Raw genomic sequence first — 27,855 nt, 5'->3', positions numbered from 1 at the left:
CAAGCGCTCTACCACTGAGCTACAGCCCCAGTCCCCAATTTCTAAATATTTAGAGATTTTTAAGAGATCATATAATTCATTTTGTTCAAGCCATTCCTAGTATGCTGAAATTCATTTTTGTCATGGATGGATGTTGAACTTGGATTGAATTAAATCTGTAAGAGCTTAACCTTTTGAAATACATTGATACTTATTTTATAACCCAATACATGGTTTATTTTTGTGAATGTTCTGCAGTTCTTAGGTGTAATTTTCATTCTTCAATTCTTCAATGTGATATTCTATAAATGTCAATTAGATCAAGTTGGTTGATAGTATTGTTCAGACTTCCTGTATCTCTCAATTACTGAGAGAAGAGTGTTAAAATCTCTATCACTATGAATATTTCTATTTCTCCTTTTAGTTCTGTCAGTTTTTAACCTATATATCTTTTTTTTTTTTTTTTGGGGTGCTGAGGATTGAACCCAGGGCCTTGTGCTTACAAAGCAAGCACTCTACCAACTGAGCTATCTCCCCAACCCTTAACCTATATATCTTGATGTTCCATTCATAAGTGTATACACTTTGTGATTTTATCTCTTTCTCTTGAGTTGACTTTTTATCATTATAAAATGTTCCTATTTATTTCTGGGAATACTACTTGGTCTGATAATGGTAACCACTTACACGTGCCCTTCGCATATGTATTTTTTCTATTTACTTATGTTTCTTTCCATGTGTAGTTTACATTTAAACTACATCTTTTGTAGGCAACATGTGGTTGAGTTTTACTCTTTATTCTTTTTTCGGGGGTACTAGAGATTGAACTCAGGGGCACTCAACCACTGAGCCATATCCCAAGCCCTATTTTGTATTTTATTTAGAGACAGGGTCTCACTGAGTTGCTGAGCACCTCGCCATTGCTGAGGCTGGCTTTGAACTCATGATCCTCCTATCTCAGCCTCCCAAACTGCTGGGATTACAAGTGTGCACCATTGCACCTGAGTGCTATTTTATTCTGAAGCCAATAAACTCTGACTCTTGGATGAAGGTATTGGTATGGTCATAGTTACCATGTTGCTCTTTGTTTTCTATTTTTTCCCATCTGATTGTGTTCATCTTCTGCATAATTTTGTATTAACCAAAATTTTTTAGTAACCATTTTATGTATTGGATTTTTACCTGTGCTTTTTTTGTATTTTGTGTATGTGTGTCTGTGCACATAGTGTACAATTATTCTAAAATTTATAATATGTATCCTAAATTTACTGTTGTCTACCAAGAACAAATATTAGACCACTTTACCCTTCACAATGTAATAAATTTATATTATAATTCCATTTACCACCACTATTCCATCCTTTGCCCTATTGTTGTCACATATTTATTTCTACATAAACGTAGCAATGATATTGCTTTTTCATTAAACAGTCGTATGTCTTTTTAAGAAAATAGAAGACAAATCTAGTCTTTTTTCTTTACCCAAAATTTATGATGATGACAAATTCTCCCAGTTTTGGTATATCTGAAAATGTATTTATTTCATTCTCCTATTGTTATCCATAGCATTCTGGGTTGACAACAACTTCTTTCGGTGCTTTAAATATGTAATTCCATTGTCTTCTGGCATCCAACTTTATGATAAGTCAGTCATAATTTGTATCATTGGTTCCTATATGCAATGTGTCATTTTTCTCTGGCTACTTCCAAAATTTTATTTTTATCTTGTTTTTTAGTAGTTTGGCTGTGAGGAACCCTAGACATGGTTTTATTCATATTTATCCAGCTTGTTGCTCATGGAGCTTCTAAAAATTCTATATGTTTTCCACCAAATTTGAAAATTGTTTGATGACTGTTTCTTCAAGTATTTTTCCTCCTTCTCTTTTTACTTCTGGTATTCCAACTACATACATCTGAATACATACATAATATTTTCCCAAAGGTCACTAAGTCTCCTTTTTAAAAAATCTTGTTTCTTGCCAGAAACAGTGGTACATGCCTGTAATCTCAGAAACTCAGGAGACAGAGACAGGAGGATTTCAAGTTTGAGGGCAGTCTAGGTAATTTAGGGAGATCCTGTCTCAAAATAAATAAATAAATAAAAAGAACTGGGGATGTGGCTTAGTGGTAGAGTGTCCCTGGAATCAATATCCAGTATCACCAATGAAACAAAACAAAACAAATTGTTTCTCTCTGATCATCAAATTCAATAATTCCAGGGATCCATTTTCATATTCAGCTGTTAGTCCCACCCAATAAATTCTTCATTTTTCTATTTTTTTCTATATTTCTACTTACCCATTAAGACAATATTTTCTTTAAGTCTATAAATGTTTATTTTATTTATTTTTTTGGAGGGGGAGGTACTAGGGATTGAACCCAGAGCACTTTACCACTGAGCTACATCCCAGCCTTTTTTATTTTTTATTTTAAGACAGGGTCTCACTAAGTTGCTTAGGACCTTGCTGTGTTACTAAGGCTGGTGCCCCTCCTGTCTCAGCCTCCCATGTGGCTGGGATTACAGGCAGATGTTACCATGCCCAGCTGTAAATATATTTATGATAGTAGCTTTAAAGTCTTTGCCTGTTCATTCCACAGCTGGGTTATCTCAATGATACTATCATGCTCTACTTTGGCGATGTCTCCCTGAGCCATGATCAAGAAATTATCTCTAGGCAGAGAGAAAGGGTAAATATGTGACTAGTGTTGGGTGTTTTCTTCCCCTCAGGAATAGCTGTCCTGTGTTGTCTGTCGTCCAATGCCTAAAACCAATTGTCTCTTATATTGTGTCCACATGTGTAGTTGTTTACAGTGGGTGAGCAAGTCCACTACTAATTGCTTCATCATGGCCAGAATATAAGTTCCCTATATCAATATCTGTAATAGTTACATATAAAATATGCTGTATTTTAGAATTCATTGCAGAAACATGTTAGTTTTTAAACCCTGCAGTAAAGGGTTTTTTTTTTTTTTTGTAAAGGGTAGAAACCTTTTGTAATGTAAATACCAATCCTGAATGAAGACATTGGACCAAAGGAAATCTGAGGTTCCTCCCTGCACAGTTCATGAGAAAGAGATTTATTAGGAACAATACAGAAGTTACTTTAGAATAAAGCAGATTATATTTTGTGCTAGAGGAGCCAAAGAAAGAGAGTACCTCTTTCTAAGGAAAAATGTCCTGCTCACAACTTTTGACTGCTTAGAGAGCCTTAGGATCTTATTCTTTGTTGCCATACCCTAGCATGAACAGATAAGCTATGGTCAATCAGATCCCCCTCCTAAGAGATTGAACCAGGACCACAGACAGAACTGGGAGTATGACAGAGATACTGATAGAAATGCTTGTGAGGTAGAGAGAGACCAGAGCAGCCATAATGAGCTGAAAACACACTAAAGTTATGAGGGAGCAAAGACTATGGGAAAGCTGGCTGGTTGGGAAATGAGAATAAGGAATGGAACATAGTTGCTAAGAGAGGTAGAGAGGCCATAAGATACATGTAATTGGTCCCTACATCAGTTTCAGAATGAACCCCAGCTATAAACACATCCCTAGTTTTCCAATATGCCTTTATTTGAGGTAACTTGAGTTAGCTTCTGTTCTTTTTTTTAATTATTTATTTATTTTTAAATTTTTTACAGACTGCATTTTGATTCATTGTACACAAATGGGATACATCATTTCTATGGCTGTGTACGATATAGATTCATACCATTCATGTAATCATAAATGTACATAGGGTAATGATGTCTATCTCATTCCATCATTTTTCATACCCACCTCCCTCTCATTTCCTTCTACATAATCTAAAGTTCCCCCATTCTTCCCCCACCCCCATTATATATCATTCTCCACTTATCAGGGAAAACATTCAACCTTTGGTTTTTTATAACTTGGTGAGCATACCTAAAATATAGAGGATCCCTGACTTTTGATGTTTTAGCTTATGATTGTCCAACTTTACAATAGGGTGAATGTGATATGCATTCAGCAGAAATCATACTTTGAATTTTGATCTTTTCCTGGGCTATCAATATGTAGTATTGAAATGCTCTCAAAATGTTGGGTGGTAGCAGCCAGCCACAGCTCCCAGTCAGCCTTGCTGTCCCAAGAGTAAACAACTAATCCTCTACAATATACTGTAACTAAGCTATGATACTTGGTAGATTAGGTGAATTAAATGAGTTTTTTACTTAGAATATTTTCAATGTATGATACATTTATCTGGATGTAAGCCTATTGTAAGTTGAAGAATATCTGAGCTTTAGAGTTTGTCAAGACAAGAAGAGTGAAGAAGACTTAGGCCTTCTGGGTAGAGGGAACAAAATCATTAACAAGGACACAGAAGCATGGAAACAGGTGTCTAACCAAGAATCAGCATATTATTTTATTTATCCATACTCCAATTTGTCCCCCCAAACAAAATTTGAGGCTGAATACATGACACATTGAAATAATAAGTAAACAAGAAAATGGATGTGAGGTAGGAATAATAAAAGTAGGAAAATAATCTTAACACCAGGGGTAGGTTCCCTACATAATAAACAGGATTAATTTGCTTTTACTAGGATGAAAGAGGCAAGAGCTGATTCTTCTGTAGGCCCAGAAAGAAAAATTAGTGTTCAGGGTATTGTAGTACATATCTTTCCATCATTCATTTAGTCACTCATCAGCTAATTCACTTAAGTCATTAATCATTCATCTAGTATTTATTAAGCAGGTCCTAGGATGACAGCTAAGGAAGAAGCAAGGCTGAGCTGGTCCCCTCTCCCAGGATTCTTGAATCTAGGAGGGAAGATCAATGGAGGACATAAACTCATCATATAAACTAGAATTCAGTGACTCCAAAGTGTTGTGACACTTATTTCATTCAAAGCAATGAAACTAAACTTTGATCAACAGCTGTGTCCTTTGTTTGCTTCTTCCATATAACTGAGTAGTAACTGGGAAGATTGAACATGCCATACAAATTCCTAACTGGCAGAAAACAATTTCATGTGGCTTGCTCACAGCTGGAGCCAGAGAAGCAACATTACTCTTTAGCATCAGCCTGCAGGCTGTAAAGCCAAGCGATAAGCACAAGAGCCTTCTGCCATTATTATTCGAGTACCTGGCATGTACCAAGTACTAACAATGTGCTAGGCTCCACTGTGCATGGGGGAGTAGACCAAGTTCTGGTCTCAAATGCTCACAGCTGTTTTGTAATCTGATAATTGTGCATGACAAACCTCAGACCATAACTCTGAAAATAGCATGACTGTAATCATAACAAAATGGAACAGCCATTGGCAAAATTTGTTTTCTAGTTATCACTTCCAGAAGGAATTCCATAATACTAGTAGGGGAAGAGAAAACTCTCTCAACTTCCTGCAACTAAACCTCAAAATTATCATCATGTGAATCTATTCTTTTTCTTCTTCTGTTTCAAAGTGTTCCTTTTATCCACAACTGATCCATTCCCACCTCCTCAGAGTCTTGGTTCTAGTCAAAATTTAATCTTTCTCCTTTATCTTCAACTTCTTTCTCTATCCAGACCCTTCCCCCTCAGCATTTAATAAATTCAAATCTTGCTTTCATCTTAAAAAAAAAAAGTCCTTGCCCATATGGTCTTCACTGCCATATCTTAGCTCAATTCTTTACCTCTGAAGTTGTTCTTTCCAAAGTCCCTAATGACTCCTAATTATTACATCTAGTGGCCATGTCTTAGAGCTTATTGTCACTGACACCTTAGAAGCATGTGAAACAACTGACCACTCACTCTTCCTTTGGCCTCTAGGACACTATTCTTCTTTGTTGTCTTCTTATTTTCCTGCTTGCATCTTTTTATCCTCCATTTTGGACTTTTTCCTCTGTCCAAACCTTAAATGTTTTTATTCTTCTCAGAAGTAGTCTTCCCTGATTTTCCAAGAATCAGTGTTAGGATACCCCATCACATTCTTCCACAGCAGCACCCTATGCTACCTCCTCCACCATCTTTCATCATTTGTTCAATGATCAATCATTCTCTGAGAATTTCTTATGTGATAACTGCTATGCTAGGAGCTGAGAATACAGATGTAAGCAAAAACATTCACAAATGACTGGGTGCGGTGGTGCACACCTGTAATCCCAGCAGCTTGGGAGACTGAGGCAGGAGGATCACCAGTTCAAAGCCAGCCTCAGTAACAGTGATGTGCTAAGCAACTCAGTGAGACCTTGTCTTTAAATAAAATACAAAATAGGGCTAAGGATGTGGCTCAGTGATCTAGTGCCCCTGAGTTCAATTCCCAGTAGCCACCCTCCAAAAATAATTCACAAGTCTCACTCTTATGGAGCTCATAATGTAATGAGAAAGATATACAATAATCAAATAATTTTAAAAATAAGTGAATAATTACAAACATTGATGCTTGCTATGAAAAGAAAATGAACATAAATCAGTGAGATTATATAACAAAGGAACCTCAACCCTATCTTCAATAACAAGGCAGATGACATGGGAACTAGTTGTGGGGATTGATGTCAGGGCTGAAATCTTATGAGTCAGTACATTTGTGAGGGAGGGTATGAAGAGTGTTCCAGAAAGAGGAAATAGCACATAGAATTGAAGTACAGTATTGAGGGGGGGAGGGTGGTACCAATTAAAGTTTAGAGATAAGCACAAGAGCCTTCTTCCATTATTATTCAAGTACCTGGCATGTACCAAGTATTAATAATGTGCAGACAGTAGATCATGAAGGCCTCAGCCCATGTAGGACCCTATCCTAAGAGCAATAGAAAGTCATGGAAGGGTTCTGAATGGGGATGGCATAATCAGACTGACAATTTGAAATGATCATTCTTTTAAAAAAATATTTTTTAGTTGTAGATGAACACAATACCTTTATTTTATTTATTTGTTTTTATGTGGTGCTGAGGATTGAACCCTGTGCCTCACATGTACTAGGCAAGCACTCTACCATTGAGTCATACCCCCAGCCCTGAAAAGATCATTCTTAATGTAGTGTAGAGGACAGCCTGGAAAAGGCGTGAGTGGATAAGGAAAAGACCATTTCCAAGGTTTTTATAGCAGTCTAAGTGAGGGAAGATTGTAGTTTGGGTCAGGAAGGTAGCAGTGGTTTAATTTGAGAGATATTTAGGAGGTAAAGGGGAAAAAGATTCTACCTTGAACTTGAAAAAAAGATAGGTGTTAGGTTGACACTGAGGTGACTCTGGACATAAAGAAACTCATCAACTTCCCCTAGATTCTGTTCATCTCCTGTCCTTCCTTCTGTGAATTCCAGGCCCCATTACCAGACTCAAAATTTCTGAATTATCCAAAATTCTCTACTGGCTTTGCACCCAATTCCCCCCCTCACCCCTATTCTAGTAACCCTTCATCTAGATGGATATTTCCAAAAGTTGTGTCCCAAAGGGGCCTCTAGGGAGTCCACAAAATGATCCAAAATGCAAGTTTTTCTTTGTTTTTTTATAGGCAAATAATGCGAAATTCCAGACTTTGATTTTTTTTTATGGTAACCAACTGAGTTATAAAGGGGTACTAAAATTTGTTAGTCATAAACTAAAATTAGCTTTTAACTGGAGTTCACAGAAGACTCTAATTTGGTTTTCTACTAAGAAGTCAGGCTGCCAGGCAATGTTTGGCAATGCTGCAAAGCTCCTCTTGCACATGTACACATGCAGCCAGTTGGCATTCTTGCAATTTTCAGGAAGGACACTTTGTTATTGGGGCATTACCAGTGATGTTTTGAGCTGGTCATGGTTTATAGTGCCTGACATTCATGCATTTTAATTTCAAATTATGATTCATGAAACTCCATCATGACCAATTTAATATGCCATGGATTATTTGATTAACTCTGTGGAGTAGAGGGATGCACCTCTCTGACCTTATCTTCTGCCACTTTCCCCCTCCCTTCCCTGCTGATCCAGAGCATGTATAGCAGAAACTTTACACTTTCTATGCCATCTGTCTGGAATGCTCCCCACCTGCACCCCAGATATCAAATACCTAACTCTTTCATTTCCTTCAGGTCTTTACTCATATTTGTGAAGACTTCTTTGACACCCTATTTAAATTATAGTCTTCTGGTTCCCTGAACTTCCTATTATACTTTCCTGATTTATTTTTCTCCTTGGCACCTAACACCATTTGATATACTATATATATATTATTTATTTTCTTTTTTGGGGGGTGTATGGGGGATTGAACTCAGGGGCACTCAACCACTGAGCCACATCCCTAGTCCTATTTTGTATTTTATTTAGAGACAAGGTCTCACTGAATTGGTTAGTGCCTCACTGTTGCTGAGGCTGGCTTTGAACTGGTGATCCTCCTGCCTCTGTCTCCTGAGAGCTGGGATTATGGATGTACACCACCATGTCCCACAAGCAGGGATTTTTATTTGTTTTGATTCTTACTCTATCACCCAGGTATATAGCATCTGGTACAGAGTAGGTACTCTATAAATTATTGAATGAAAATGAATATTTACATCATGAATATTTTTTAACCTCTTAGTCTCCAATACCCAGCTCTTAAGCCAGGGATACATGAAGTTCAAGTCTGAATCATTCACAGACTTACTACAAAGGCAATACAAACATGAACCCTGAAAAACATACTTATACAGTATGTTTCCTTGTTATCATTTCCCAAACATGAACCCTGAAAAACATGCTTATACAGTGTGTTTCCTTGTTATCATTTCATTTCCCACTAGGTTCCCCCTTATTTTTATCCCTCATACCAGGCTCACTCCTTCCTATCCTTGAAGCACACCCCAGATGTAAATTTCTGGAGAACAGCTCATGCATTCAGAATTTGATGTATTTCATGCATTGTGCTAGGTACAGGGGAATCAACAATAAACAAGAAGATAGATCTGATATTTGCCATGACAGAATTTACAGGGTAGTGGAAACATCACCCTAACCTTAAAAGAGAATTAATCCCTTGTAGGAGAATATGAAGGTCAGGTGAGACCTGAAGGATGAACAGGAGATGAAGAGAAGATCTGGAACAGGATGGGGTGAAGCACAGACAGAAAAGACTATACCAGGCAGGTAGTAGAAATAGCAGTTTCAAAGGCCCAGAATAAGAGAGTGTGGATATTACTTTGAAGGCAGTAAGGGCAGTTCAGTATCTGGGTTGTGGAATTTTTACAGAGCAATGGTAAGGTCTAAAGTCAGATGAGTAGTAATGGCCATGAAGGGCTTTATAGGCCATACCAAGCTAGTTTGACTTTTGGGACTTTATCCTGAGAGTAACAAGGAGTCACTAAAAGGTCTGGTCAGTAGAGTGACATTAAGAAATAGAGTTTAAACTCTACACTGTCCCCTAACACACCAATCCTGATTTTCCCATACTACTGCAGTAGGACTCCAAGTCCTACTTGCCTCATTCCCTGAAGCCTTTTTGTGACTCCAACCTGCATGCCTCTTTCCCTTTCAGTCCCAGAGATCCCATCCTTCCTTATTTTTGTATGCCTGTGTTCTGTCACCTCCGCTGCACTGAGTTCCCAGGACACAAGGACATCTCAAACATCTCCACATTGTCCCACAATCAGCACTGAACCAAACCAGCCTTCACTGAAAATTGATAGTGATAAATACACTCTATCATAATCCAGTTTTCTCTCACACTCTACACACCAATACTTACATTGTACTAAAATAACCTTTCCCTCCAAGGGACAGTACTGATGTGTACAGGGCCCATTGACCCAGTTTTCTCCTTTTATCTATCACTTCTCTCTACTCTCTAATGTTTTCCTTAATGGGCTGGAGAAACCTGTCCCCAAACTTACCCAAACTGCAAGATACCAGAAAAGATTAATCTGTGGTGTCAGAAAGTCAATCAATGGGGCTGGGGGTTAAAGAGAACTGACTGGGGTGAAGTACAGGGAACTTCTTGGAATAGAGGAAATATTCTCCATCTTGACTGGTGGTTTATACATAACTTTTTCAAAACTTGAAACATATCAAACTAAAACGGTTCATTTTATTGTGTGTAACCAGAACGCAATAATGTCAAGTTGAAAACAAACTACCTATAAATTAGGGGTCATCTGACCCAAGAACAGACATGAGCTTCAAAGCACAGCTCAATCTCAACATAAAACTAGGGCACAGCCATACAGGAATAGTCACCTTCCATGGCTGCAGAGATCTAAGAAAGGTAGGTCCATCTGCTACAGAAAACCATGAAAGGAGCAGAGGAGACATATTATATAGAGGCAGCCATATCAAATTATATAAAATCATAAATAGCATGGACACAGATTTACTCTTCAAACCTCAATATACTTGGGCTTGAGAGTGGTAAATTTAGAATAAATTAATAGAAGTCCTGCTTTACAAAGCTAGGAACTGCATGTTAGCCCCAGAGTGGTAAATCCTAAAGGACTTAGCAATTTCTGAAGGACTGAGTGAATGAGTTCTTTATACCTCAGGGGATTCCTGGAGGATCCAGAACTACCTTATTTTCTGTGGTGATGCTGGGAAAGAAAGAACCCTGTGCTCAGGTTAAGGGGAAGGGTGACTTGGGTTTCCTGTAAGAAGGGATGACATCTGCCCAGGTGGGAACAAGATAATGTCTACATGGATTGAATGAGTTACAGGAGAAGACCAGATTCATGGGGAAGAAAGACATGTGCAAAAGAGTGGTGTGTGAAAGGAAGGGATGGGAAAAGGGTCTCCTCTTTCTCTCTGTTTGACCTTTCCCTCCTCACAAGTCTCAGCACAGAAAACCTAAACCAAACTCCTGCATATAATGTTCTGGGTTTCCTGTTCCATGTCTCGTTCATCCCCTCTGTGGGCTCCCTCATAGCAAGGTCTGTCCAAAACTAGCCCAGTGCTGGGAACTCAGCAGAGTTGGACAAATAATTCTTTTTGGGACAGAAATGTGGGACGGTGAGGAAGGGATTGGTGGAAGTGGGGGTATGAGGGCCAAGTAGGACAGACTGGTCAGGAAAGGTATGTGCAGTGAGTGGGGTGAGATTGGAATGGTGAGGAAGGTGAGAAAGAACTTAAAACGCTGATTGGGGGAAGTTTGGGAAAGGAATACAGGATTAGTGAGAGAGAACAGGACAAAGTATGAGGTCCTTGAGAGCACAGGCCAGGAGTCACCAGGGAGAGAAGGTTAGGGGGCAACGGATGAAAGAAGATTAGGGATCCGTGGAAGAAGTAGGGTCAGTGGTCACTGATGGCGAAGGTCAGAGGCCACCAGAAGAGGGCAGGTCATGATATGCATTACCTGCTTACGAGGCTGTTTCGGGGGCATCTCCGCAGAAACAGGAAGCACCTCAACTCCTGGAAAGTCTACTAAACGCTTTCTCGCCTGAGGACAAATTTGTCCGTCTCCTCGATCACACACAGGAAATCCAAACTTTCTTCCCCTTCAATTCCCAGTCGCAGGTTTTTTGGGGGATAGCCGTCGTTGTGGGTCCAGTGTCCTTGTAGGATAGAATAGGCTCCTCCCTGACGCGGTTACCCAGCAACCGACCGGCAGCCAAGGCGCAGGCGCCTCTGGCACCACCTCCCGGTACAGGGAGAAGGCGGGGCAGGGCACACAGGGATCCTCCGGCTCCATAAGCCCCGCCCTCTCAGGAATAATGCTTAGGGCGGCCCGGCTCATTCGGAACTCCTGCATGTGGGAGGGGCTAGGACGCCCAGACACCGCCTTCTCATGAATAATGCCAGATCCGGGCGGTGTCCCGGACCCGGAAGTGGAGTTGCCGAGTCACCGCAGTGGCTGAGCTGCTGACAGGAGGCGGCGGCGGAGGAGGAGGCGAGGCAAGACCTGCGGCTCTGTGGGGCCACAGCGCGGTAGCGCTAGGCAAGCCCACGGAACCACGCCGGCCTTAGCCCGCCCACGAACCTCTCGCCCACTGTCCACCCTTCTATCTACCTGGCCGCCTACCCGCCCGACTCGTCCGGGGCGGCCTAGTCTGCACCACCCGCCGGGCTCCTGGGGCCGCCGCCCCGCGCGGTCCCGTCGGCATCCCTGGCCGCGCCCGGCCCCTGGCCCGCTCGCCCGCCGGCACCATGATGGAGGAGATCGACCGGTTCCAGGTGCCCACCGCGCACTCGGAGATGCAGCCGCTGGTGAGGGGGCGGGCAGCGAGCAGGCCAGGGCCGGGAGGAGGCGCCGCCTGAGGGGGAGGGAGGGAATCAGGCCGTGGGGATTGTGCTGATGGGGAGTCATTAGATAGGGCAAAGGGCCCTGAAAACGCATTGCCGCTGGAGGGAGACTTGCAGGACAAAAAAACCGGAGAATACGTGGGGTGCGCTCAAGGGGACCCGCACTGGCGGAGGGCAACCTCAGCGGAGGCGGAACGCCGTCGGATGGAACCGAGGAGGGCACAATGGTGCACACCGCTATTAGAGGCCCATAGAGGGAGATAGCAAGGGAACTGTCTTGGAGCACCGCCCGCGATAGGCCCTGGGGGCTGAGATTGGAGGTAGAGAGGCATTTAGCCCTAGAGGCCTGAGATGCTTAGGGAGGGGGAGGGAGCTGTCAAGCTAAGAGAGGCTTTTAGAAGAGGAGAGGCCTGCCCGCGGGTTCGCTGAATAAGGATAGGAACGCTGAGCCATGGCCAGGGACCGGTGGGGGCAGGGAGTCGGTGCAGGACCTGGGAATTCAGTTCTTTTCCCAAGAGGAGCTCAGGCAGTCCAGGCTAGGGGATCAGGAAGGAGAGTGTGAGGCGGCGAGATGGAGAATCAAGGGTGCAGACGATAGCGCCCTGGTACGGATGGGAGAGAAGATGGGGCTGCGCCGAAGCGGCCTGTGCCCACTGGTTCGCAAGAGCCCCAGTCATCCTAGGCCTACGTGCTTGGAGTCTTTGCTGGGAGCGGATCCTGCCTCCTGTCCGCGGTCCCGGAGTCAGGGAGGAATGATGTCATCGCTGCCGGCGCCGAAGAGATAGAAGGGGAGGGTGACGCGAGTTTATGAAGGCCAGGCCTAAAGAAGACCATGCCGGATGTCCATTGCCTGGGAATCTATTAGACTGACCTGTCTGCCCCGATAGGAAGCAAAGAGGCCTAGCCAGCCGTTCTAGAGAGCGGGAAGGAGAGAACTCTCAAGCCCTTTGGTGTTCTCCTCCTTGGAGCCTGAGCCATAAGGAGCTAGAAGGAGGCAGGGCAGACCAGGCACCTGAAGGTGTGGGTGCCCTATTCTTTGCGCTCTGATACAGCTGAGCTGAGCTCTCCAAGTTCTGAAGCTCTGGGCCTCCCTAAGTCTCCTCCAGCTGGTGGGCTAGGAACAGGTTCTGGCATTGGACAGGCAGCCCCTGGCTGATGGATGTACTTTATGGCTTCCTAGGCAAGTAATCTGCTCACTACCTATTGCCAAGGTGGGCCTTGGCAGGGACCCATGACCACCTCTGTGCCATGCCTTTTGGGGATGATAGAATTATTAGTGGTCACCTAATGATTGGAAGTGAATGAAAATAAGTGGCTTTTTCCCCCCTTTTGTGATGGTTTAGACAGTTCTAGATACCAAAACAGAGAAACTTTACAGAAGTGTACAGTATTAAACTAAGAAAAGGAAAGAGATGGTGCAGGACATTTCCATAGCCTGATGCCATCAGTGAATTATGTCAGAGCCAGAAAATCCTAGAGTGAAGTTTTTCCCATGAACTTGAAGAACTTTGGATTGGTTTAGGAAATTTTTCCTTGATGGATTCTCTATTCAGCCAGTCTTGCTTGTCAAACTAGCTTACCTTTCCAGCTCTAAGCTTTTAATCAAGAATCTAAAGGGAATGAGAATGAAAGAGGGGGAGGTTCAAGTAAATCAGGAGAAGGAAGCAATGAGTTGGTTCTTGTCTCCCATTTGGGGTTCCTGAGAAGGGCAGTAGTAACTGTACAAGGAAAGGGAAGAAAGAACAAGGCCACCAGAATCTCTCAGTTGTCCCTTGCGCCTGTGTTATTGACTCATATTTGTTGTTGTTTGTTCATTTGTTTGTTTTTGATACTAGGGATCCAACCCAGGGTTGCTTTACCACAGAGCTATATCCCCAGTCCTTTTTTTATTTTTAAGACAGGGTCGCACTAAGTTGCTGAAGCTGGCCTCAAACTTGTGATCCTCCTGCCTCAGCCTCCTGAGTTTCTGGGATTACAGATGTGCACCACTGTGCCTGGTGCCTGAAGTTCCTAATAGTGATTTATCTGAGTAGGAGACTCCTGAGCTGCTTCTGCTGTGTGATCCTGAAGTAGACGTATTTGTGACAAGAATGTACTTAGAAGAGTTGTAGCTACTAGCAGACCCTTTTCTTGAAGACGCAAGTAAAATATTCTGCAAGAGAATATTTTGTTGAGGTTGAGTGAGTTTTATAGAAAGAGCAATATAGCCATCCCCCATTTGGAGGTCATAAACACTGCCCTCCTTCTTGACTTCCATCCCCAGATTATGGTCTGTATTTTGTTGAGACCAGCAGAGTCTTGTATGCATTTCCCCAGGAGCCTTCATTTGGAGCATAAGGAATCAGGAAGCATACCACAGAGGTAAAGTGCAGAACAGAAAGTAAAATGACTCTTTAGGGGTACTCAGGTAGACCATAAAACTAGGGTTGCAGGCTTGGACTCAGTTGTGATCTGTTTTATTTATTACCAATTATTTATGGAGACCTCCAGGAAGTCTCTCCTTTTCCATGGACTGTTTTTCTACTTAAATGAAGACACTATGCATTTGAAGTTTAAACAGTAGCTCCCCATTCTCTCTTCCAAAGACTATCATAGAGCCTGGTATCCTTGATTTAGCAAGTTGATTTTCCAAATAATTATTGAGCATCTACCCTGTTTCAGACACTACACTAGATATCAGAAGTGGTTAGTAACATAGGCACAGATATGGCCCTGTCCTTCTGGAGCTCACAGTTTGGTGAAGGTTTATTTCTCTTGTTCACTTTCTGTGTGAACCCCCTCTGAAGGCAGAGAGGTTGCTGCCCCTTAAATCCCAAGGGAAACAGGGCAATCTAGTGTCAACATCATTGCCCCTTTCAGGACCTACAGTACCCATAAAGGCCAGTTATTTGGGCTCTATCATCAAAACCCTCCTCTACCCCATAGTGGTGGGAAGAATCTAGAGGCCATTCCTTACTTGGAAAGGTGAGCTGTAGGAGGAGGCATCACTTTTTTCCCTTTTCTTCTTCTTTTACTTGAAAGAGAAACTCAACTTGAAAAGGAGGTCTGGGGGAGTGGCAGGAGCTGAGCAAGAAGGAGCAACCAGGAGATCTGGGTGTTTCCAAGGTGCTAATTTAGGCATTAGCTCTCAGCTAGTGGGAGGAAGAGGAAGAGATCCCTGCCCTATTGTTGCTGCTAAGTTGCCGCAGCTGCCCAGAGCCTCCTCCCTGGGGCTGCAGTTTGCCTGAAAGGAGTGGCTTCCCTCCTTTCCCCATCATACCAATTATTTAATTGGTCAGGCTGCATCTCAGCAGCTGAACCAGGCCTGGGCTTATCCCTGAACTCCCCAGGGTCTCTTCCTTTCTCCTTAAGAAAGAAATGAGAGTTTTTCTTGATGACCTATTCCCTGGGATCTGCTCCTGCTGTGTCTGTTTCCCAGACAATCTTGAGTATGTCTGAGTATAGATTCTCCCCAAGAAACTTTGGAATGGCCCATTTTGTATGGTCAGCTCTGTGTCTGAGCCGTATACCACCACTGAACTAGGGAAACTCCTGTCTTCTCTTGAGCAGTTGGGCTATTGTTTGTAGCAGTGGAAGAAATGGGCTCTTTGGTCCTGTTTGTCTGCTGAACCTGTTGGTAGAGCTGCGTAGTCTGTCTTTAGCTGTAGTTGGGAGGAAGAGATTTGTTGTAAGAAAAACAAATGGAGCCTTTAAGTACTTAATTGTGTCAGGCAACACCCTGCTGGTGCTTTCAGAGGCCAAAGATACTTAAAGAATGCCATATGGCAACAGATTGGATCTCTGCACTCTTGTGAGAAATGCTTGTCTGGCCTTGCTGAAACTAGATTATCCTTTAACTCATTTGTTTAGTTCATGATTATTTGCTGTGTCTCTTCTCAGTTCCAGATAATTTAAAGTTACAGAAACAAGTCAGATCTCTCCAATGGATGACCAGAAGGATGAATGGGCTTGAATAGTGACAGCAAAATTTTTAGATACAAGTCAGAAAAGGGTGGAGATCAATGGAGGGTGTTCCCAAGAGAGGGTGACAACTCCCTTGGAAGGTAAAGAATGCTGAGGTTCTGCCTTGTGACTATAGGAGCTTGGCAAGGAGTTTCAGGCCTTATTGCCTCTGACACTGAGGGATGGGGATGGTCAGAATGATAATGCAGTAAGTGGCCCATAGAAGCTGGTGAACGTGGCAGAGAGAACATTATAAAGACAGCAGTAGCCACTATGGAAAATTGGCCTACAGGTATTCTATGGTCTGGGCACCTCCTTATAGTCAGTTGACTTTTCAATTTAAGTGTAGATTCTCCTAGTGGGTCCATATGGCTCATGGCCCAACAGTATTTGTCAGGCTTCTGGAAAGAAGACACCCTTCCCTAACTTCCTCTATCGCAAAATAAGGATCAGGCTTCCTCAGGTCCTCAGCCCCTTATTTCATCCAACAACTGCTTAACGAGAACCTACTTTCTGCTAGGTATTGTCCAGGGCACAGTGACAGAATCCTTCTCCAGGGGCATCCCAGTATAGAACACATTGAGGCACTACAGGGTAGTAAGCATTGCAAAAGAAGAACCCAGACCACTAGGACCAAAGGCAAATGAGATAGGTCCTCATCGGGTGGTTAGGAAAGGCTTCACAGAGGAGACCTTGCTGAACTGGCTCTTGGAGAAGGACTAGAAGCTTTAGCCGACCAACAAGATGAGGCAAGGACAGGAATTCCAGGCAAAGGGCATGGAGGAAGAAATAAAAGAATACATTTGGAATGAATATAAGGTTGTAATTAAGGGAATAGCACTATCAAATTTGAGTTCATAGTATCACTCCAGTGGTGAATGAGGGGTTGGAGAAAATGAGATTGGAAGCTGGAAAATTAATACAGAGGTGTACGTAATAATCAGGCAAGAGATGATAAATTTTATGCTAGAGAGAAAGCAGAGAGATAGGAGGGGATAGATACACAGATATTGGCATTATAACAGGATATGGTACCTGTTTAGAGGTGGAACGTGAGTGAAGGATGCCTCCCAGGTTTCTGGTGTGGACATTGGATAGAGGAAGGGGCCATTACCACCTCAGGAGATTTGGAGGCCCATGGACCTCTTAGCCTCAAAGACTGCTTATAGCAGAGAAGGCTGCTGTTTTCCTGTGCTCCACTGCTGAAGGTACAGTCTTGGGGTTATGCGTTCTAGAAAACCAAAGATGAGCCAGGAGTGGTGGTGCATGCCTGTAATCCCAGCTACCCAGGAGGCTGAGACAGGGGATCACAAGTTCAAGACCAGCCTCAGCAATATTTCAAGACTCTACATCAAAAATTTCAAAATGGCCAAGGATGTAGCTCAGTGGTAGAGCACTTACCTAGCCAGTACAAGGCCCTGGGGTTTTAATCCCCAGTACTGGAGGGAAAAAGACAAGACCAGATCAAACCAAATGTGAGAGTGGCACTGACCCACAGCCTCAAAAGGGCTGCTGGGAAATGTGCTCACCTGCCAGTGAATACTTTTCCTCTGTTTTGTTGAATGCAGGAGAATTGGTGGCAACAAGACCATAATGAGTTTTTGTTATTTTTGTTTGTTTTGTTTTTTCCTCAGCAGCACTTAGATGAAGGAAAAATAAAATCCTTTGTTGTTTGAGTGTTTTATGTTGCAGTTTCTGGCTGGGGCTCTTACTATCTTTCTAGTCAAACCTATGGTTTTATTTTTTGGCCCTTTCACTGATTTCTTTTAGTGTGTGTGTGTGTGTGTTTATGTGTGTGTGTATGTTATGGCATTATCTATAAGAGTGAATGAAAAAGTACTTATATCTGCCTTTTCTGAGACCACCTGAAAGTTGGGCTTGGGGTAGAAAACTGGGTGCTACTTCCTTCCAAACAAGGTGTGCCAAAGGAGCTATCTTCTGGGGTGAGATCACTCAGAGGTAACAGCCTTTAGTGCAGCCTCTGCAGGCAGGTGCTTCCATGATAGCTGGGATTCAGGCTGAGTCATTCCCAGGCCTCAGATGCCTGCTGTCCTTGACTGCATATAACCTAGGGTGAACAGAAATGGAAAACAGACTTCTTTACTTAGACCTGATTCACCTGAGGAACCTTCTTCCCTCCTTGAAAGGACAGATAGAGACTTATGTGTGGAAAGGGAACATCGAAAACACTTTTAGGGCTTAGCTGCCTTGTACCTTCCAGCAGTGCGTGGGAAAACTGGTACAGGGAACCTCTGAGAAGGTGGGAAGGGGAGAATCAAGCTAAGACAAATGCCCAGAGGTTCTGGCTAAAGAAAACAAGTTGACTTGTTTCAACTCAGGAGACTCAGGAGAGTCCAAGTCATTGTTTCCTAAGGAGTCTTTGGTGGGAATTTGACTTTCAGGGTAGGAGAAAGGAAGGAAGGAAGGGAGGCAGAGCTGGGAAAAACTCTGGATCGGGCTCTGCTCTATAGTTCAGAAATTGGCACATGACCCAAAGGCCTTGCTGTGGGGCAGCCAAGTGAGCTTCTGGGATATAGGGAGGAACTCTGGAGTGGAAAAGTTCTCTAGGATGGAGGCAGGGAGTCTGGCCTGGGAGAAGGAGTATAAACAGGGCTGTAGGAGTTTTCCCCTAGGCTACAGTCTTAGGAGCTAGTTCTAGCAAATGTGTTCCTGTTTGTTGTTATTATTGTCATTCAGAGATGTCAAGTTGAAGATTATTTGGATATGATTTTTTAAAGAATTTTTTTAGTTGTCAATGGACCTTTATTTTACTTAGTTATATGTGGTGCTGAGAATCAAACCCAGTGCCTCACACATGCAAGGCAAGTGCTCTACCACTGAGCCACAACCCCAGTCCCTGGATGTGATTATTAAGAGTCAATAATAAGTTTCTTTGATGAAGGTATGTGGTTACGTGCACAAGCAAGAGGGGACTAACTGCCACGAAGGGTGTTTTCTGAATGACTGTCCCAGCCCTGAGCAGTGTAAGAATGACAAAAGGCCACAACCCAGGCAAAACAAACCCAACTGCTGTGGCTCCTTGCCTGATTTGGTTCACTTTGGTCACCGTATTCTTGGTTCTCTTAGAGTCCAGTTTATCTATTTATCTAAAGCAGTTCCTAAAAGGGCACTATATTTTTTGGTGCTAGGGATTAAACCCAGGGCCTTGCAAATGGTAGGCAAGCACTTTACTACTGAGCTATACTCAAATCTTAAAGTGCACTTAATTAACTGAGTTAATTTTACTTAGTTTTACTAACATTTACCGAATTAACTGCACCCAAACTGTGGTGTGAGAACTGTACATATTTTACTAGTTAACTTAAATATAATTATGTACATGCTATAAATGATTTATAATTTCCATATGAATTTTATCCTAATAAAGGAGTTGGTGAAAACCTTATCCAAGCATGGCTTAGATCTACTTTTCCTATAGTATATTGTTGGGAATATTTATCTTATGGAATACCTCATGGGGTTGGAGAGGCTCCATAGACAAATTCCTTTGGGAAACACTATATATTCTATCATACCACGATGTCAACTAGCTGTTTCTTTCTTCCTTTTTTTTTTTTTTTTTTTTGGTGCGTGCGCACGCACGCGTGTGTGTGTGTGTGTGTGTGTGTGGTGGTACTGGGATTGAACCGAATTCCTCTATCACTGAGCCATACCCCCAGAACTTTTTATTTTATTTTTGAGACCAGGTCTCACTAAGTTGCTAAGGCTCACCTCAAACATGAAATCCTGCTTCAGTTCCTGAGTTACTAGGATTACAGGCATAAGCCACTACTCCCAGTTTCAACTAGCATTTTAAAGGCTCCCAGAAGTCCTAAAATACAGAAACACTTTCAACTGTGTTTAATGCAATGTTTCTTAAACGTATTTAACTACAGACCCTTTTTTCATGTTACATCAGCTCACATCTTCCAGAATCAATGTGTCTCATGGAATACTTTTTGGAAAACTGACTTAGAAATTAATCTGTGTTGTGATCCAGTCTAGATTTATTTTCTTCCCCGTTCTTTAGAGCCTCTTTATAATTAACACCATTTTGCCCTGTGCTAGTCTCTAGTGAGATGTTCATTTGTTTTAAGGTTTGAGCTTACTGCCATTGTTAGGAAGTTCTTAAGTAAACTTTGGTCAGGTACAGAAGCAAGTACTAAGCCTTGTTTTTCTGATAATATTTCTAAGGGAGTTTACTTTTCTCATGTCCCTCTTTTTTTTTTTTTTTACAGCTGTATTAAGATATAATTTATATACTGTATACTTTAACCATGTTGAACTTTACTTTTACTCCTAGCATGGTTACCTCCTGCCTTTGTTTTTCTTTTTACCTATGGGCTGTCCCTGTCCTTTTGTGTTCTCACAGGCAACAAATAAAGATTATATTCCAAACATCTTGTCAGGAAAAAATCCTAACTCAATGGAAATTTAAAATGAAACATGAATTCCTCATTTAAGAGCTGTCTCAGTATTTCATCTGTAGTATCATTCACTGTTCACAACAAGCTTAAGGGGCATTCCTACATTATCATTTTATACCCTCCTCCACAGGTGACATAAAGCATAGATTATAAGTAGGTTTTATCCCTTATACAAATGCCTATTAGTTAATAGTAGTTGTCTAGAGCATTGTGTCAAGGATTCTGAAGCAGAGTCCTCGTTTCATGAGAAATAGTGATGTGGTTGATTTTTCCATGTCTGCCATGATCTTCAGCAGGAGGAGCAGCAGTTATAGTGTTCTGCTTGCCATCCTGGCAGCCCTGAATCATAGTTATCCTGAGCAAAGAACACAGGAAAGGGAGATTTAAGGATGTTAGCCAGCTCAGCAATCTGTTTCACTGAGGTATGGATTCTTATGATAGGGCTCTTTAAGAAATTAATGAAGAAAAATTGACCTTCCTAACCTGATCTTCAGCACTGGTTTTTGAAGAATGAATTAATATAAAGTTAATAATCCTTTGGAGATAGATGGGCCAGGTGAGAAGGAGTAGCCTTTGACTCTTCTAAATAGTTAAGAAGGAAAAAGGGGCAGATTCAGGAAAAGATCTCATGAATATCATATGAATGGTTGGCTATGCTTAAAATGAAGCTGTAAGCCTTTGACCAAAGGCCAAGTAGAAGTAGGCCACAGGAAGAGTCACAAAGCCATCAGTTACTACAGATGCCAGTCCCTACAATAGGGCATAAAACCTCAACAATCTCCCCAACCCACAGGCTAAATAGATATAATAATAATATAATATAATATCCTAGCTACCCTAGTGGATACTTTCAAGTTTCTCATCCCTGAAATTGAACACATACCCCTCCATGTGATTTGATCAGCACAGATTGCTGTAGAGCTGCCCCTATCCATAATATTGATATTATACTTCTATTATGGTCAGTTGAGATTTCATGATAATGTTTAATGACTGTACCTGTTGTTATATTGAACTTAAAACATATTTGAAATAGGGTAGCTCTTTGCTTTAGCAATGTAAAATCAAAGGTTAAAAACCTGGAATCCCACCTCATGCTAGGCAGACAGACAATACAGGTAATGGTCCACTGGGGCTACTTAGATGGTGTTAATACTTATTAGGAACTATATCATATGTGTGTAATATAACTCTTATTCTCAGAAAGATAGCTGAGATTAAAACAAAAAAGCTACCCAAATTTAGCAAGGTAGAGTTTAAATAGAATATACATGAGTCTATATGATTGGATAGCTAGTGTTTCAGTGCACATAAGGCTTTATGTAAGACCATTAGCTTGGTTTGGTGGCACCGTGCCTGTAATCCTAGCTACTCAGGAGGCTGAGGATCATAAGTTCAAGGCCAGCCTGGGTAACTTAGTGAGACCTTTTCTCAAAATAAAAAATAAAAAAGGGGCTGGGGATGTGGCTTGGTGGTAGAGCACTTGCCTGGCATGTACGAGGCCCTGGGTTCAATCCCCTGTACTTGCAAAAATAAAATTTAAGTTAAAATTTTAAAAATAAAGGTGTGGATGGGTACTTGGGATCTAGCTCAGTGGTAAAGCGTCCCTGAGTCCAATCCCCAGTACTACAGGAGGAGTGGGGGTGGGGGAAAGACTACTACATAACAGCCAACAGGAAAGTTAATGTGCTATTGGACTTCATTAATAGATGTATGGAATTCAGGTCCTAGGAGGTGATGATCCTAGTCTGCCCTCTTCTTTACTGGTCAGCACTATCTGAAGCCCTGAATTCTGTGCTTTATATCACTCAAGAGAGGTGTGACTAAATAATGAAAGGAGTCAAAACCACATCATGTGAGAACAGTTGAAAGAACTGAGACAGTTCAGCCTATGAATAAACAGTCTCAAAGGAAGCATTGTAAGGTTTTCAAATGCCTAAAGAACTGGGATTAGGAAAGATAATGAAGTTAAACTTTGTGTTACCTATGGCTTCAAAGGGAGGAGACCAGAGCCAGTGGGTGAAAGTGTGAATATTATCCTATCCGCCATCCCATTCTCTGGTGTAGCAGTTCTTAAACTGGATCAGAGGCCAGGACACCTGTAAAACAGTGCTCTTTGTAAAATGCCATGGTCTTTTGAAAACAGGAGCTAAGAATAGTATTTGAGCAGTAAACATGGCTCTGTGTGTGTGCAATATAAAGATGTTTTTAAAAATCCACTGTGAGGGCTTGGGATGTAGCTCAGTGGTAGAACACTTCCCAAGCATATATGAGGCCCTGGGTCCAATTACCAGCACAAAAAATAAAATCCCACTGTGGAACTTAACATGAAGAGTGCTGTCCTAGTTTCTATAATGCCAACTTTCCTATGTTCCAAGACCTGTTACAAAAATACCATCTTTTTCATGCATCCTTTTTTTTTTCCTTCAGTGAGAAGTAAGCTCTCTATTTTACCTGTCCTATTGGTCCTACTGCATCATCTTTTTGTAAAGCACAATGGCCTTAACCCTTAAATTCCTTTATAAGAGAGATGAAAAGATGTTTCCAGAGCACCTGAACCACCTTGTGAACTAGACTAGGAAAATATTTTTCCCATGTTATAGATATGCAAGGACGGCCCCAGAAAGGTAAATAGTCTTGGCCATTACCCTGCTGAAGGTTGGTGTAGTCTAGACTAGAACATGGGTATCCTGACTCCCAAGCTCAGGATATTTTCTTCACAACCTGGGACTTAACTCTTCTACATCAAGGTTAAACTTCTCCACTGGTCTTTGAGGCATCTATGCTAGGCTTTTGCCCTCGCAGGTGTTTATAACAACTTCTTTTTTGGAGGGGGTGATAACTGGGGATTGAACTCATTGAACTCGGGTGCACTCAACCACTGAGCCACATTCCCAGCCCTATTTTGTATTTTATTTAGAGACAGGGTCTCACTGAGTTGCTTAGCACCTCGCTTTTGCTAAGGGTGGTTTTGAACTCCCAATCCTTGATCCTCCAGCCTCAGTCTCCCGAGCAACTAGGATCATAGGCATGCACCACCATACCTGGCTCATGACAATTTCTTGAAGTTACTTTCTTGAAGATCTGACCAAGCCTTTCACCTCTTCTCATCTATTGGTATCCTGAGGCCTTCTCTCCTCTTAAGAATTCTCTCCCATCTCCTTCTCTGACTATTCCACTCTCAGAGGTCAGTGTAGACTCTCCTTTTCCAGGAAGCCTTTTCCAACTATTCTCATGGGCTTTCAACCAATCCTAAAGCCTTTATAACCTCTAGTACATAACTTGATACATATGATATTCTGATTTTGGGTGCCAGTTTGATATGTTGTGTTGCGAGTCTTGTCCCCCAACTCCATTTGACCTCATTGGCAGATGGTGTCTGTTCTCAGAACTTACAACTTGGCAAAGAAGAAACTTTCTCTCATGAAATAAAATTACAGAAAAATACAGCTGTTTCCTTTAAGGATGAGTAAGAGTGGAGAAGAGGTTGCGTGGTGATTCTAAGGAGGGAACAGTAGAGACACGGAGAAAAATGAGTAGGTGGGAATCAGCGTGTAAAGTAGAAGTTACATGCTGGGGAACTGTGGGAGATTTAGAGGAATATATGGATGGGGTATTCATTGTTTATTCAGAATATATCTTTTGATCATCTCTTGTATGAAAGACATTGTACCAGATACAGGGAATAAAATTATGAAAAAGTAAACATGGTCCCTGCTTTTATGACCTGTTAATCCAGTGGGAGAGACAAATATTAAATAAATAAAAACACAAATAAAACTACAAACTATGGCAAGCAATAGAAAAGAAAAGAACAAGGTAGGATGAGAGAGAAAATAATTTTCCTCCTACATTAGCTTGGGTTTCTATGAGAAAGTGATGTTTAAATTTAGACCACAGGATGAGAAGGACCTTGAATGCTCTGATAAGGAATAACTTACTTCTTGCTCCCCAGTAGGGCAGGGGCTCCCAGCTGAGTTGTATTCTGTGGTCCTTCCAAATTGGCCTTTCTCCATCCTCTCTTTGCAGCATTAGGTAAGTTTTCAGAAGTGAGGGACATAGGAGGGCCAATGTAACCCTTCTTTCATTGGTAGCAGAGCTTGTAAGTGCTGCCAGCTTTGTCATAGAGCTAATAATAGATTTATGATGAAGAGCTCCTACCTGAATCTCCCATCACTGTATGACTTGCACACCACATCTTCCTAGAGATAGAAAAAGTATCTAGAGATCCCGGAGGAGGGAGGGAGGGAAGAGTGCCATCCTGGATGTCCTATTCTTAGTATGTCAGGCATGAGGTTCATATTCTGCTTATCACAAAAACCAAATGCCATTCTGTGTGAGGGCAGGCCGGCCTCTTGGGGGAAAATCACTAGCCACATTGATGTACAGATTGCAGCATCTGGTAAGGGGCCTTCACTGGGCCTCCTGTGAATCCTAAAACTGTTCCCCAAAGATTTTAGCTTCCAGAAAGTTCTCTCTGATCTCAGTTGACCTGATGCTTCCCTCTCTGCCTTAAAGGAAATCATAGACTCAGAGAAAGGACAAGTGAGGATAATGACATGGGTAAGCAGTGGTGGCTAATGGCTTGGGGAAGAAGAACAAGAACTATATGAAGTCAGGGAGAGACACCAAGTTGGAGGGTGGTGTTTAAGGTAGGAAACATTGGCACCAAAGAAAAAACTAGTCAGGAATCAAGATTTGATTGACCATCAGCCTGTCAGCTTCCTCATGGACCCTCACATTTCACATCCTTCATTTACCAGAGTCTGAGATGCAACAGAGGGGCAATCTCCAGAAGCTCCCTCAAGAGGAATGAATCAGTTTGAATATCCTTGAGTGGATGGGAAGATCAGGATGAGTTAGTGAGGGATACAGACCTCAGGGCAGGAGCTGAGCCCAGCAGTGGTGGGAAGTCAGCTGGGTACATTCTGGCTACCAATTTGTTGACCTTTGGCTAGTCTCCTAACCTCTTTCAGACTATTTGTAAAATAAATAAGACCATGCATGTGAAAATGAACTGCAAATTACTACATAATTTCTGGCCTAGGGTTGATCCTGATGAAGGGGTTGGTGATTTCCTTTTTCCATCAGTGGTTCCCAAGGGAATTTTTGTGGGAGAGAGTAAGGAGATGGTTTATTCTTCTCACCAAATGAGAAGAGTCTTCTGCCTCCTTTACAAGGCTGTGGTGAAGTCAGTCTAGAGGTGGAAGTGCTCTGTGCTCCCATCTATTCCCAGAGGGGGTTCCCACTGAGTGGGCCCATGCAGGGGGTACTCTGGAGGGTAGATGAGGCCCTGCCCTTGACCCTCCATGCCATGCTTATAGCAAAGTGCTGTTAGCACAGTGGGACCTTCCTGGAGAACCCACTATTGAAGGTGTCCTGCTTCTATTTTAGTTTCCAGAGGTCAGTTCTCAGAAATCAAGACACATTTGAAAAGGTCCGTATTGCTGTTCCTCCCCATTCTTCACCCTGCTGTCAGTAGGCTAGAGAAGGAGACAATTCTCTGCTTATATTCTTCCATTTTTTATTTTTTTGTTTTTAGCATTTTGTCTTGGAAATTTTTAAACGTATACAAACTAGAGGAAAAAGGTAAAATGAACCTACTAGTACACATCACTCAACTTCAACAGTTACTGACACGAGGCTAATCTTGCCTCCCCCATACCCCACCCACTGGATTATTCTGAACAATTATTCAAGATTATGTTATGTTTCTCTTAAAAAGGTCATATTTAACATAACTATAATACCACTATCACACCTAAAACCAGTAATTCCTTAACATAAAATTTTTAGTTGGTTTGTTTGAATCTGGCCTACATATTGCATTTTGTTGATGTCTCTTTAAGAAAAAATTTTTTTTCCTTTAGGACTGAGGGGTGATTTACCTCTAAGCAACATCTCCAGTCCATATTTATTTTTTATTTTTAAATTTTGAGACAGGGTCTTGCTAAGTTGCAGTTCTCACTAAATTGCTGAGGCTGTCCTAGAACTTGCAATCTTCATGCCTCTGCCTCCCAAGCTGCTGGGATTATAGGCATGTGCCATCAAACCCAGCTTACATGTTTTTAATCTATAGTTCCTCCTACTTTTTCTTTTCTTACAATTTATTTGTTTTTAAAAATCAGTCCTTTGATCTATAAATCAACATTCTGAGTTTTGTCGATTGCATCCCTATGGTGTTTCTTATCCTATTCTGTCTCCTATATTTCTGCAAATTGGTAGTTAGATGTCAAGGTTTGATCAGATTCAGATTTGACCTTTAGTGAAGAATGCTTGAGGTATGTTACGTACTTCCCAGCTTGTCTTCTGAGGTGTGATGTGTACTTCATTCACATGAGGAGACACATGACATGTCCTACTTCTTGTGACTTCAGATTGATTGGTAGTGTAATTAGCCTGATTGCAAATCCATTACAGAATTCCCCCTTCAGCCTTTTACCTAGTGTTTTTTGGAGCCCTTGATTGTCATTACTGCAGTCTGTTATTTCATTAGAAGTTTCCTTCACATTTGTATAGCAAAGTATCCCTGTTAGTTCTCTGCCTTCATCCCCATCAGTATCACTTGGTCTTTGACCCTCTCTCCTTTAGGCCTTCTTTCTCCACCACTGCTTTGCACCATCATTTCTTCCTTATCAACACGAAATGATCCTAGGGTATCTTCAGACCTCAGTACTTCCCTGCTTCACTGATGACCTGTGCTTCTCTTAAGGGAGAGTGCTAACTTCTTGTCTGTTCTCACTAGGCAACATTATCTTCCCTCATGAAGGTCTAGGTCTGCTCTCTGGGAATCCTTCTAAGGCCATGCTTGACCCATCCTAGGAAGTAGAAGCATCTCTAGCCTTCTCTCCTGTGGGAGAGAGTTTAGCAGGACTTGGGTCTGCTTTTACCTTCCCAGAATTTCTGAATAGATTGCTGTGCTGAGGAGGGTCTTTCTCATGTATTTCCTGAGCTTCCTGCCCCAACCTGGGCATTGACAGAGACCCAAGTCTGGTTTCCTGTTTAGCTGGGATGCAGGCTGATAGAGGTTGGGGAAAAGGATGGGGTGGGCAGTTCTAGCACTATTAGATCATTTTCTTTTTCCTGCCAAGTTAAAAAACCTATGAGAGCTGGAGCACAATTACCACCTTCTGGTACTTTGGCATTCCTGTGCTGCCTTAGGATCTCCACTCCTAGTTCCTTCTCCTCACAGAGGTGACACTGTAGAGTCTGTGTGCTGTGTATGCCCCTGACAAACACAGCACATTCATCACAAGCACTGTGAGCCAGCTAATCAGGAAGCACATGAAAGTTGGGAGCTGCTTCTTACAAACCTGTACCCAGGCCCAGGCCCTGCCCCTGCCCACAGAAGTCCTGTACCTCCATCACCTAACATAAGACCTGTTA

The 27,855-nt window shown here is 42.1% G+C and overlaps 2 protein-coding genes across 8 annotated transcripts in view; one reads left to right on the top strand and one right to left on the bottom strand.

Annotated features, from left to right (window-relative positions):
- DNAI1 (dynein axonemal intermediate chain 1) overlaps positions 1–11,432 on the bottom strand; it is a 64,702-nt gene extending 53,270 nt beyond the window's left edge. For both annotated transcript variants that reach the window (XM_079113251.1, XM_079113250.1), the window contains exon 1: positions 11,214–11,432. In XM_079113251.1, coding sequence (XP_078969377.1) covers positions 11,214–11,240 — 27 coding nt within the window. In that variant the 5' untranslated portion in view covers positions 11,241–11,432. The remainder of the gene's footprint in view (positions 1–11,213) is intronic.
- A 210-nt stretch (positions 11,433–11,642) lies between these two features.
- Positions 11,643–27,855, top strand: part of FAM219A (family with sequence similarity 219 member A) — a 58,880-nt gene continuing 42,667 nt past the window's right edge. Inside the window, exon 1 of one of the 6 annotated variants that reach the window (XM_079113281.1) lies at positions 11,643–12,031. In XM_079113281.1, coding sequence (XP_078969407.1) covers positions 12,005–12,031 — 27 coding nt within the window. In that variant the 5' untranslated portion in view covers positions 11,643–12,004. Of the gene's footprint in view, positions 12,065–27,855 lie in introns of all 6 variants that reach the window. The other 5 variants (XM_079113284.1, XM_079113279.1, XM_079113282.1 and 2 more) reach the window with 5 other exon arrangements.

Source organism: Sciurus vulgaris (genome assembly GCF_902686455.1).
Source record: "Sciurus vulgaris genome assembly, chromosome: 15".
NCBI classification, from domain to species: Eukaryota; Metazoa; Chordata; class Mammalia; order Rodentia; family Sciuridae; genus Sciurus; species Sciurus vulgaris.
The sequence above is the reverse complement of the archived record's forward strand: the minus strand, read 5'-3'. Positions and strand labels throughout refer to the sequence as shown.